Raw genomic sequence first — 12,381 nt, 5'->3', positions numbered from 1 at the left:
CTGACCAGGTGTACAATAGCGATTTTTAGACAATGCGCTAAGCCACTCCCTAAGTTGTTAATTGCCACACCCCTGGGCGCATTGTTTAAAAAATAAACGTGCAAAATAAGGAATTAAAGTTTGCGCCGGGTGGAAAACGAGTTTTACGCCATGCACCAGGGTGCAAAATACAGCCCTTAAAGGAGAATTCCGGTGTGATATTGACCTAAAGTGTATCGAAACATGATACCGAGTGTGAACGTATGTCTCATAGCCCATCTCGACTTGTCCCCCGCACTCCAAAATCTGGCGCTAGTTAGCCGATGCTACCAACAACTTTTTCAGTAGTGGTGCTTCGGCATCGGGCTAGCCATGCAAATAAATCACTGTTTTACACCCATTTACGAGGCTCAATGTATCTCCACACTTCATTGGTAGACTTCCTAGGGCCCTGACATTTAAAACGAGACATTGAGAACTTTGAAAAAGCACTGGTAGTTTACTTACAAGACGATTTATACAGACAGTATCTTCACGAAGTTTAACGTTTGCAGCCATCTTGAATTTAGTCACGATAAGTCGAGCAACGAGTAAGAATGAACAGGTATGATAAGGGATCAGATTCCAAAAATAATTCAGTGGAAATGCATGGATTCCAGTTTCTTCCAGTAGCAGCAACTGGAATCCATGCATTTCCACTGAATTATTTTTGGAATCTGATCCCTTATCATAGCTGTTCATTCTTACTCGTTGCTCGACTTATCGTGACTAAATTCAAGATGGCTGCAAACGCTAAACTTCGTGAAGATACTGTCTGTATAAATCGTCTTGTAAGTAAACTACCAGTGCTTTTTCAAAGTTCTCAATGTCTCGTTTTAAATGTCAGGGCCCTCGGAAGTCTACCAATGAAGTGTGGAGATACATTGAGCCTCGTAAATGGGTGTAAAACAGTGATTTATTTGCATGGCTAGCCCGATGCCGAAGCACCACTATTGAAAAAGATGTTGGTAGCATCGGCTAACTAGCGCCAGATTTTGGAGTGCGGGGGACAAGCCGAGATGGGCTATGAGACATACGTTCACACTCGGTATCATGTTTCGATACACTTTAGGTCAATATCACACCGGAATTCTCCTTTAATCTTTCTTGATTCTCTCCAGGCTAGCGGTTTGTTTGAATCTCCAAGAGATCTTTCTTTAATTACTATTTAAGTTTATCTGGCAGTTTGGCATAAAATGATGTGTGACTGGGTCTGAATAGTATAATGGATGATGGTGGGAATGAGGATTGGTTAAAAGGTCTAGAGGAATGGAAAAAGCAAGGTTATGTACAGGGAAGAGGGAGAGGAGGATTAAACAACACTATAGGTCTAATGGGGCTGAGGGAATGGGGAAAGGACCATCGAAGAGGAGTATTGAAGACATATCTGATGCAGTAGGAAGAGATGTGCGAAGTAAACTCAGGAAGAGGATTTGAAAGTAGTCGTTAAATTTAAAGAAAGGCAAGATGTAGGAGAAAAAGGGTTTGTTTTCCTTAACTAATGGATTGAAAACGGCATTAGGAAACATACACTATATTGCCAAAAGTATTGGGTCACCTGACTCGCATATGAACTTAAAGGATAATTTCGGTATTTAGCACTTTGAGTCCCTTTTCTGGTTTGTTTTGGATAAACTGGAGCGGTGGAGACAGAAATGTTGACGATGGGTCCTGTCTCAACTTTTTGACTCGTTTAGAATTGCCTTTGACTGTTTCAGAGTGGCTGGCTACAGGCATGCAAAAACATGTCTTTAAAACAACCCTTAACGTTCGTTTTCAAAACTGCAACTTACCAAGTGGTTAGTGATGTTCGTTGGTGTTCCAAAACAAGTAGCGTAGCAAAATACAGTCTCTGTCGTGATTTATTTGCCATTTTGTAAAATCCCATTGATTTCTGTTGGAAGACTCTCCGTCTCTCAGAAGGTTAGCGTGAGCAGAGCAACTGTGTATGCTTCAGACTCAAATACCGAGCGGAACTTTATACACGGTTGTGAGGTATCTGAAAAAATAGTTCCACTATAGCAAAAAACACAGATTGAAATCATACATTGCGCCGATATATTTGTTTTTAATCATCAGCGAACACCACTAACTGTACAATGTTTGAAGTGTGAGTTTGACGATTAGACCACAACGAAGATGGCGACGATGATTCTTACTAGTTACTTACTACGTTACTTTATTAACTTATTCTTCTCCATGTTGCATCAAACACTTCACAACTCATTAGTGCCCCCTAGGGTCCTGACATTCCTTTGCACCCCTTTAGTCATTAACCATATTCTTTTTATATGACACACTTTCAGTATTGTATATTTTCTTCAAACATGAACAGCATCATTCTTTTTTTTTTCCTAATCTGAAGGACAGGGTAGACTACCTGAACCTTCTGACTCTGCCTTAGGGGTTTATTCTGCCCTTTTAACAGCAGGCCTGCTAAAGCTAAAGTGTGTGTGTTACCAGTCCAGTCTTTCTGGTGGATGGGAGATTCTCCCGGATCTGGTCACAGTCGCCCTAGAGTCGGGGTTGGCAGGTTCTGTCTACACATCTATCTTGGAGTTGAAGATTGTGGTTGGACTGTTCCGGTTCCGGTGGTCTTGGCTGTCCTGATCCATACTCTCTGACCAGGTACGAGTATTGCCAACTCTCTGGCTCTGTGTCTTGCTCCATAAGCTTTCTTTTGATTTTCTTTCAGCCTTGAGTCTTCCCTTTTAAAAGCTTGGAGGTCTGGCTAATTTGGCTTGAGAGTTTGCTGAGGAACTGGAACTGTTGACCTCAACCTTCTTCCTATCAGGAGTTCGGTGGGTGAGACTCCATTAGCTAACGGTGTTGTTCTGTAGGCCAAGAGAGCTTTCTGATGAACTTGATTCTTGCTCAGTATCTGCTTTACGGTTCTGACAGCTCTCTCCGCCTCCCTGTTACTCTAAGGATATCTGGGACTACTAGTGACATGTTTAAAGTCATATTCATTAGCAAATGCTGCAAATTCCAAAGACGCAAACTGCGGCCCATTATCAGTCACTAAGACCTCTGGGATGCCGAATCTGGCGAAGATGACTTTCAGCCTCTCCACTGTGGTCGCAGTTGTGAGTGTTGGCAGGTTTGCTACCTCAATGTATCTTGAGAAATAGTCAATTATGACTAGGTAGTGGCCTTTTTTCCCACTGAAAGAGGTCTGCAGCCAGTCTCTGCCATGGTCTTGCAGGTGAGGGGGTTGTGAGAAGCGGTTCTGTGCGGTAACTAGAGTACTGGCAGCACACTTCACATCGCTCTACCAGTTCTCTGATGTCCTTTGTTAACCCTGGCCACCACATAGACTGTTGTGCTCTGGCAAAGCACTTTAGTCATGCCCTGATGGCCATGGTGGATTCTCTCCAGCATCTCTCTGCGCATAGATGTTGGGATGACAATTTGTTCTCCCTTCAGGAGGATCCCTTCTGCGATATGTATGTTCGCTCTGTATGACCAGTATGGCTGGAGATTCTCTGGAACTGTTCTGTGCTCAGGCCACCCTTTTTCTGTGTACACTCTGAGTTGTTTCATGGTTCCGTCTTTGTTCTGTAAGTCTTTAATCTGTTCCAATTTTGTTTTTGTTGCAGGAATGTTGTCCATAATGTGATCTATGTAGACTTTACACTCTCTTTCCCGTGTGTCACACTGTGTTGTTTTCAGGTCCAAGTGGCGCTCGTGACAACGTGTCAGCTAGCACCAGCTGCTTCCCTGGTACATGAATGATCTTGTACCTGAATCTTATCATTGTTCAAACTTTTGCCAACTTAAAAAAAAGCTTAACTCGTGTCACGTTGTTCGCCAACAGCAACATCCATCTTCTTTGTTGTCAAGTAGCAGGGAATTCACGCCGAACCGTCGCAACTCTGCCATCATTATGTTAAGCCCGCCTACAGAATCTATACACGATGTAATTGGCCTGATCGAAGTTTAATTTTTCCAGCTTGCAAGCCAAAGGAGAGTTGCTAGACTACCCGACCTCTGCCGCTAGGGTCCATCTAGATTTCTAGGCTAACAATTCTGTAGTTCTTTGTTGATCATCATCGTCCACTAGGTGGCACCGATCCCGGACGAGCCACCAAAATGTTACCACCACGCCTGGGTGCGAGTGTGGCTCTGTAGCATTTATCCCTGTGATGGGATCGAAAACAATACAACAAAACGTGTGTCAGTGTTTGTGTTGTGTTGTGTGTGTGACGTGTGTGTATGTAAGACCAAAGTGTCGTGTGCTAAAGCAACCCTTTACACTAAGACTGTTTTAAACAAACTGGATAGAATACAGAGTCAATGTGTAAGACTATGTGTTGTGGAGAATTGAAGACAACCCCAGTGGCAGCCATCCAAGGAGAGATAGGGGAGATGCCTTTAAATCTTAGAAGGGACCAGCTGAGTCAGGTGTACTGGGCAAACCTTAAAGGTCATAGGGAAGACAATTTAAGCCAATCAACCCTGGTACAATGTCAAAAGAGACAGAAAGGACCAACCAGTAGTTTTGTCCCGTAACTTTTGTGTGGCTTGGTCTGAAGATCATGTGTGTCAAGTTATGTGAGAAACGGACAAAATTTGAGACGCATGAAGCTTTTGGAAGGTTTTCACCTTGGCCTGTTGGTGGGGCTACAGCGAGCATGGTAAAGTCTTGTAAATTGGTGGGTGGGGCCGTACTTTTTGCCTTAATCCACTTGCGGACATATTTGCATTAATGCTGTTAAAAATTGATGAATTTTGACCTGTTGGTGGCGCTAGAGATTTGGGGTCTGGGGTCTGTAACTTGGTGAAAGTGGTCACCCTTACAGAAATTTCTCCATTTACTGATTTATAAACAAGCAGTAGTGCTTTAAAGTCAATTCTGTGACTTACTGGAAGCCAGTGTAAGGACTTAAGAATTGAAGTAATGTGGTCAGTTCTTTTAGTTTTTGTGAGAACCCTAACTGCTGCATTTTGTATCACCTGAGCTGTTTTTAGGAGGGCCTGTGAAAAGTCCATTGCAGTAATCGACCATGCTGGAGATAAATGCATGAATGAGTTTTCCTAAATCAGGTTTTGACATCAGCCCTTTCAAACCTTTTGTATCAAAAAGAGTGCCAACCCTAAGTCTTTCCTCCTTTTTACCAAATATAATTACTTCTGTTTTGTCTTTGTTCAGCTGAAGAATATTTTGAGACATCCAGTTGTTGATTTGTTCAATACGATGATAAAGAGATTCTAGGGGACCATAGTCATTTGGCGACAAAGCTAAGTAAATTTGTGTCATTTGCATACAGTAGCTATGATATGAAATCAAATTATTTTTGATGATTTGTCCAAGTGGGAGAATATAGAGGTTGAATAATAGTGGCCCCAAGATCGACCTCTCGGGAACACCACAGGTCAAAGACGTTGGTGTTGAGGTACAGTTGCCAATGGCAACAAAGACGCTCCTTTCTTGTAGATATGATTTAAGCCAGTTGATAAATATACAAAAATACTTTAAAAACAATTATTTAATAAATATTTCAGGAAAACATAAGTTCATAAAATGAATTTTATATTTCAGTAGGCTATTCAATTTCATTATCCTAAAAACACAGAGTCCCCCCCCATACCAGCATGGTTCAACCCAACCTGTCACATGCCACCCGCCATCGCCTGTCAATCACTGTCAAAACTCAAACGATGGAGTCGTGGTTGAAGCGGTAATTCTTGTGAAAACACGATGGACAGTGCTCTGTTTTAAGTCTTTTTTTCTCAACTAAAAATGCTTTGCGCTGGTTAGGGAGTACTTGGCTGAAAAAAATATTTCACAGGGTGTACATCACTGAAAAAAGGTTGAGAACCACTGTTCTAGTCTGTATAGTAAAATATTGTGATCAACAGTGTCAAATGCTGCACTAAGGTCCAGTAGCACTAGGACTGATGTTTTACCTGAATCTGTATTGAGGCGTATGTCATTGAAAACCATAAGTGCTGTGATTTGCCTGAAAACCTGGCTGGAAGTAATCAAAATACCCATTTGATGTTAGAAAAGTGGTTAGTTGATTAGAGACTACCTTTTCAATATGTTTTGCCATTTTATTTTTATTTTTAGCATGGAGGCATCCAGGGTATTGGCTTTACAACAGCTTTTTTCAGTAACTTAGGAAAAGTATAAGACATGAATGATACATTTACAATGTGAAGGACATCTGCCACTATAAGGTGAAAAACAGTTTTGAAGAAATTTGTAGGAGTGTCTAAGCCACATAGTCTATACGTAGTCTATCTGACATCAAGTAAAATTTCTCTCTATTGTAGCTGGAAGTTCTGGATGTTGAATTAATTGAGCAGATGTGTTGAGTAATCATCTTTTTCAATTTTACCCTTGAAAAAAGATGCAAAGTCTTTGCATATTAGTTGTAGAGAAATTCAGGCGCTAATTGTGAGGGGGATTTGTTTTTCGACGGTTGAAAATAGTAAGTGTTATTTGAACTTTTACTGATGATGTTAGAGAAGAAAGACTGTCTTGCTCTGCATATTGAGTTATGTATGCGGAGCATCTCTTTATGGATTTCATAGTGGATCTGAAGTTTGTATTTACACCATTTTCTTTTGGTCTTCCTACACTCTCTTTTTAGTAGTTTAACCGCTGGATTTTGCTTCCATGGTACTTTCTGTTTGTCCTTAACTTTCTTGAATTGAAAAGGAGCAATGTCATCCATAATATTTGACATTTTTGAAGTAAAATGAACCAATAATGCCTAGCCTACTAGATATTGTAATGAGAGACAGCAGTTAATCCATCAGCTAGAAGATGAGATACCTTTGATATCTGCAATAATAATAAAGAGAATAAGGGCAAGGAAATAAATTATTCAGACTCACACTCCTTTTCAGAAGGTGGCGGTAATGCAACCAAACGTTGTATGCCAACGGCCAAAAAACAACAAGAAGAAGCCTGTTCACGTGAGACGTAAGTCTTTTACGAATTTTGTCTCTTTCCAGAATCCGTAGTCTGATTCACAGATGTGCTGGTGCGCCTGCGTCAAATGGAAATTAGACCTCCTCGAGTTGAAGACAACAATCTGTATGAAACAACCGTCTGTAATTTAGAAACTTCTGTTTTCGAGCATCTTACATAACGGTCTCCTTTTAAGAGAGTCTTCCTCGCAGGATTAACTTTACTTCTGTGATTTATTCTTCAGAAATAGGCGACCTGACGGAATGAATCAGTTTGAACAGTAAGTCCCCACGGAGTTCAAACACCTTGATAGCTAGCAAGCTAGCTTTCTAGCTAAGTGTCTGAGACAGGGCAGCGAAATAGAAACAAACAGCCGGTAAATGTAATGTTAACCATAATGAGGCGCTAAAATCTAATTTGAGGTGCAAATGTTTGTTGGTGAGCTGGCGGCACCATGCGTTTGTAGTCGAAAACCCCTTGTTTACGCAATCACCAAGTTGATTTCATTCACACCAATCACATGTGCCTCCTCTGAGTAACGTGGAGTTAAACATTACTCATGGCTTTATTTTCTTAGTGTAGTTGACTTAATTTATGGTGATATTTTTCACCTCGTGATTGAACATGTGTTTGCAGTTTAAAGGAGGAAGAAGGGGAGGATCATGAAGAGGTGTCCTCACGGGAAGACAAGAATGATACTGACAGTGGGACAGTAAACAACAATAATAACAACCGGCGGAAGGTAACGTTTACATCATCCAGCTATTGCAGTTAGCGAACAGTGTTTTATTGTCACAATATTCTCACATTACCCCCCTCATTCTGTTTCATTGTCTTTTTCAGACTATATCCCCTGCGGCGGGAGAACATCCACTTCAGTATAACTACACATTTTGGTACTCCCGCAGAACGCCTAGTCGACCTGCCAACACTCAAAGCTACGAACAGAATATTCGCCAAATCGGTACTGTGGCCTCGGTAAGTGCTCAACGCTGACTCCTGTTATAGTTCATAAATATCATATTCGTTCACCGAAACATACGGGCATTTGTGGGTTTATTTTAAGCGGTAACCAGGTATGCCATCCTGTTGGATGTGCAAACAAATTCTGCATCGCCAATGAGATCACATAGAAAAGAGCTGGCTTAAGGGTTATAAAAGTATTTTAGCATGTTTATTTATGTAATGAAAACACCGTTTTTATAGCCATCCATGTGTGTTCACTTCTGGTTCCTTGGCTATCATTTTGGTAACTATAACGAACTATTTGACGTCTTAACACTAAACATATCGGAGGTGCCGAATGTTGAGTTGAGTTAATGTTTTCTTTTTTACACTCTATTATATATTGCTATTGTCTATCCAAAGTAATGTGCCTGTTTTGAAGTTAACATCCAGATGTGATATCATTGACAGTGTTATGCATTTATACAAAGTGTGTGGGTGAAGAATGCATGAACTGACATCAGGCATCCTGCTAGCAACAACAGACTTTGGCGAACAAGCAAGCTGGTCTGCCTGGGATCACATGAAAGCTCACGGGATGTGCGAGAGAAGAGAGTTGATACAGACAACTGTATTACATGTCCATCTCTGGGTAGCATGTTGTTATTGACCAGTCTGACTGATCTCTAAATCTGATAGGTGGAGCAGTTCTGGAAATTCTACAGCCATCTGGTACGGCCGGGTGACCTCACAGGGCACAGTGACTTCCACCTCTTCAAAGAGGGCATCAAACCAATGTGGGAGGTTAGTTTGCATTTCAAACATTTATGTATGTGTAAGGGGTCGGCATGTGTATCTGATGGTATATGTATGGTTTTGTGTATGTGTAAGGGGTCGGCATGTGTATCTGATGGTGTATGTATGGTTTTGTGCGTAAACCTTGTATGTGCTGTAGGATGAGGCCAACAAGAACGGAGGAAAGTGGATCATCCGGCTACGGAAGGGCCTTGCTTCCCGCTTCTGGGAGAACATCATCCTGGCCATGCTGGGAGAGCAGTTCATGGTGGGGGAGGAGATCTGTGGCGTGGTGGTGTCCATCCGCTTCCAGGTGTGTCCTTTTTGCTGGATAGTAACTTAGCAGTGTCATAGAGCTTACAGGGTGGACAGCGAGCGAGTGATTAAGTGGTGGAAATGTGAAAACATTTCAGATGGTGCCATGTCCATCACATTAGAGATGTATTATGTGTTTATGTGCATGAGAGGAAGGTTGAATTGATGAGAACAAAATGATTGGTAAAGAGAAATTAATTAGGGTTTGGGAAAACTGTTTGGAGAAGTAGAGCAATAGAAAGGCAGAAGGCATAAAGGGATGAAAGTAGACAAAGGAGAAGTACTGGGGTTCTCTTTGTATATTGCATAAATATGTGAGATATAGGTAGGTTCATGCACTAAAAAATAACCTTTGTTATGACCTTTGTCATGTAATTTCCTGTGTGCAGGAAGACATCCTGTCCATTTGGAACAAGACGGCCAGTGACCAGGTTACCACTTCCCGTATCCGTGATACTCTGAGACGTGTTCTCAACCTACCACCAAACACCATTATGGAGTACAAGACCCACAATGACAGCCTCAAGTATGTACAGCCACACAAACAGTTTATATTGAACTACCTACCTTCTACTTTATAGTGAGTCTCTCAAGCCCAATCTTGATTTGCACACATTGCTACACTCTGAGGGCATGTTTGTGAGCCCCCATGTTCATGCCCCCAGAGTGTAGCTCTGTAGCTGCCTGGCTGCTTTAGCTGTTGGCTGCAGCAACTCAATCAAGATAAAACTGATTGTTTTCGCATTGTTTCGTACCGACAGTACACGGTGACCTTGAGAAATGGACATCTATATGAAAAATCGCCAGATTTCTGCCATCAAGGAATATTTGGGCCAGGGCCAATTTTACATTGGTTATCTCTATAGTTAAAGTTAGAGCCTGAGAATCTTGCTAAGAACATACCAAGATCTTCTGGAGGACTAATTTTAAATATTAGCAGAAATACCAATTTTTGCCATGATTACCATCACACACAAATGCATGCTTTCCTCTCTCAAGCTAACCATAGCTTGTCTGTCTTCTTTCTCCAGGGATAACTCAAGTTTTCGTAACACAAAGATTACGTTGTGACAACATTTGTGGACATGTAGAGGGGAACTCTGACAGACTGGATGGACAAACTGATGGATGGATGGATGAATGAATCAATGGACATATGTTTGGATGTGCACATGAATCTTTTCCCCTAGCTGCTTTTCTCCTGGTCAAGTGCAGAACTGATGTCTGTGTGGAATGAGAGGAGCATTGGAGTTCATGTTTTGATGGGACCACACACACACACACACACCCACACCCTCTGACAAGCTCAAACTCAGACACAGCCGAAGAGAAGAGACAGTGAAGCATGATCATCTTGAACAATTCCCTTATCTTTGTAAAGAAATGTCTAAATAAGATTGATTTGATTCACTTGCCTCACTTTGATTCACTTGATTTTTTGACACTTTTTTTTTTAAATCACTGACGTGATTTAAACGTGACATTGCCCACATGTAATTCAGTAGCCTGTTGCTTGTATACATTGACAGTCTTTGGTGCAGTTTCAGAAAACCAAAGAATAGCAGATTTCTTAATCTCATGTAAATGGCTGTTAAAGGTATAGATCTTCAAATGGTATCCATAACACCGAGGTCCACTCAACAGTAAGGCTTATTTAGGGTGGCCTACCTGACCGCAACATTCATTCGTGTTTCATGTAATTTAAGCCTTTAGATCCATCACAGCACACCGCAAAATGTCCAGATGATTTACGTGCTACTTTTTCACATTCAGAACAGTATGTTGCATCAAGAAGGCATTACTTTCAGGATATAAAATGGTGCAAGAATGAATTATTGTTTTCTCTAGGTGGTCATTTCCTGGCTTCTCATCCCTCTTTTTTGAAGTCAAATTTTGCAGAAAAATTTCAGGATGACAGGATGATGACAACAACGTGGTTTTATGATAAAACTGTAAGTTAACTCAGAGTAAGTGGTAGATGTACCTATAGAAGAGACCTGTGGTTTTATCTCCTAGCAAAACAAAGCAACAGGGCTTCTTTTTTTAGGAGGTTTAGCACTTACTCTGAGTTAATTTACCCAAGTTTGACATTAAGCTACGTATCTGGAATACCACCCTGTTGTCAGCCCAATGGCGAAGAATGAGGGGTGGTGGGGTGTTCTCCCAAGTCAAGTGTGGTTCACTTAGGGCCTGATCCATCCTTTGTGTTATTGGTAGTGGGATGAAGAGCAAGGTTTTGACTTTGTCCAGTTAGTTTTGCATCACTTGCTCAACCTATGATGTGCCTCATGAAAGATGGGTAGGTCATCATTGTTTTCCATGGAAAGTGATTTTGAGGTTTGCTGGCCTAGACCTTCTCAGTGGCCCATATAGAATATGCAACTTCAAAATACTCTTTGGGGACAGTTCCGTAACTGCAGCATATTTCCTTTCTTGATTCATTTATATTCGTTGTTTATATAAATAAAAAATCTAGGAATCAGAAGTTTGTCCTGCCCATTGACAGTTAAAGATGGGTCCTGCCTGCTTTATATCCCGTCCCCTTTTGATGACGTCCAACGGTCGTTCGTTGCTATGGCGCGGTTGGGGCCCGAGAGTTTGTGTCCGTTTCTTTCAAACCTTTTCCTCTCGGGAATTTTGTAGCAAACAAACAAACAAACTACTGGAATAAACTTTGGGACAAGCTGTCAAATCTCAGAGTTGGTAAGAAACTGTTGTCTTTATTTAAGCACTTCTAAAGTGCTCTTGTATCGACTCCAGTGAAGTATTTGCTAAGTTGAACTGCAAATGATTTCAACTGTAGTATTCTAAGCTACCGTTTACCTTACGTTAGCGATAGCTAGAAGTGCTAACCATGTAACGTTAGCTAACTAAAGTGTGCAGAGTTAAAACAGAGCAACACCCATGTCGAAAGAATGTGACGGTAATGCGGATTTACTTCTGTGAAACTGCTTGCAAACTTTACTACTTTTTGGCTAGTGATAGCTAACGTTAGATGGACTGCCTCAGCTGTGCTGTTATTGTCAGGTAACTTTTTAGGGTTGGGATGAGTAACCTTCATGTTTACAAGTATGCATAGTTGTGTATATCAATCTGTGACAAGCATGATGATAACCCACCTCGCTAATATTAACTTTTGCCAAGTTGAATATGGCAGGATTGGCAACATTAAGTTACGACTTGTTGAGCAAATTGGTCCTTGTTCATCATAAAGCCTTTAACGTTGCCCACTGTTTGCTGACAATTAGTCGGCGAGTTCTTGATGTATGCAGACACCCTGTACCTAAATGGGTTCAATATTAAGTTAACTATTTTTAGTTTTTGGATAATTCATCAAGTCTGCTATCTAGTTAATTACATAAATACTTAAATCAACCCACCAAGGT

At 41.1% G+C, this 12,381-nt stretch overlaps 2 protein-coding genes across 10 annotated transcripts in view; both read left to right on the top strand.

The window, feature by feature from the left end:
• The first annotated feature begins 6,994 nt into the window (after positions 1–6,994).
• On the top strand, positions 6,995–10,405 carry eif4e2rs1 (eukaryotic translation initiation factor 4E family member 2 related sequence 1). The gene is made up of 8 exons (XM_042069474.1): positions 6,995–7,066; positions 7,185–7,220; positions 7,577–7,682; positions 7,784–7,918; positions 8,585–8,689; positions 8,841–8,993; positions 9,385–9,521; positions 10,027–10,405. The coding sequence occupies exons 1-8, from the start codon at positions 7,029–7,031 to the stop codon at positions 10,064–10,066; spliced, it is 750 nt and encodes a 249-aa protein (XP_041925408.1). The 5' UTR covers positions 6,995–7,028; the 3' UTR covers positions 10,067–10,405.
• A 148-nt stretch (positions 10,406–10,553) lies between these two features.
• cntrob (centrobin, centrosomal BRCA2 interacting protein) overlaps positions 10,554–12,381 on the top strand; it is a 30,667-nt gene continuing 28,839 nt past the window's right edge. For all 9 annotated transcript variants that reach the window (XM_042069423.1, XM_042069422.1, XM_042069420.1 and 6 more), the window contains exon 1: positions 10,554–11,698. The gene's annotated coding sequence lies outside the window, so the exon portion shown is untranslated. The remainder of the gene's footprint in view (positions 11,699–12,381) is intronic.

Source organism: Alosa sapidissima, chromosome 18 (genome assembly GCF_018492685.1).
Source record: "Alosa sapidissima isolate fAloSap1 chromosome 18, fAloSap1.pri, whole genome shotgun sequence".
NCBI classification, from domain to species: domain Eukaryota; kingdom Metazoa; phylum Chordata; class Actinopteri; order Clupeiformes; family Clupeidae; genus Alosa; species Alosa sapidissima.
Note: the sequence above shows the minus strand (reverse complement) of the source record. Positions and strands in the feature narration are given on the sequence as shown.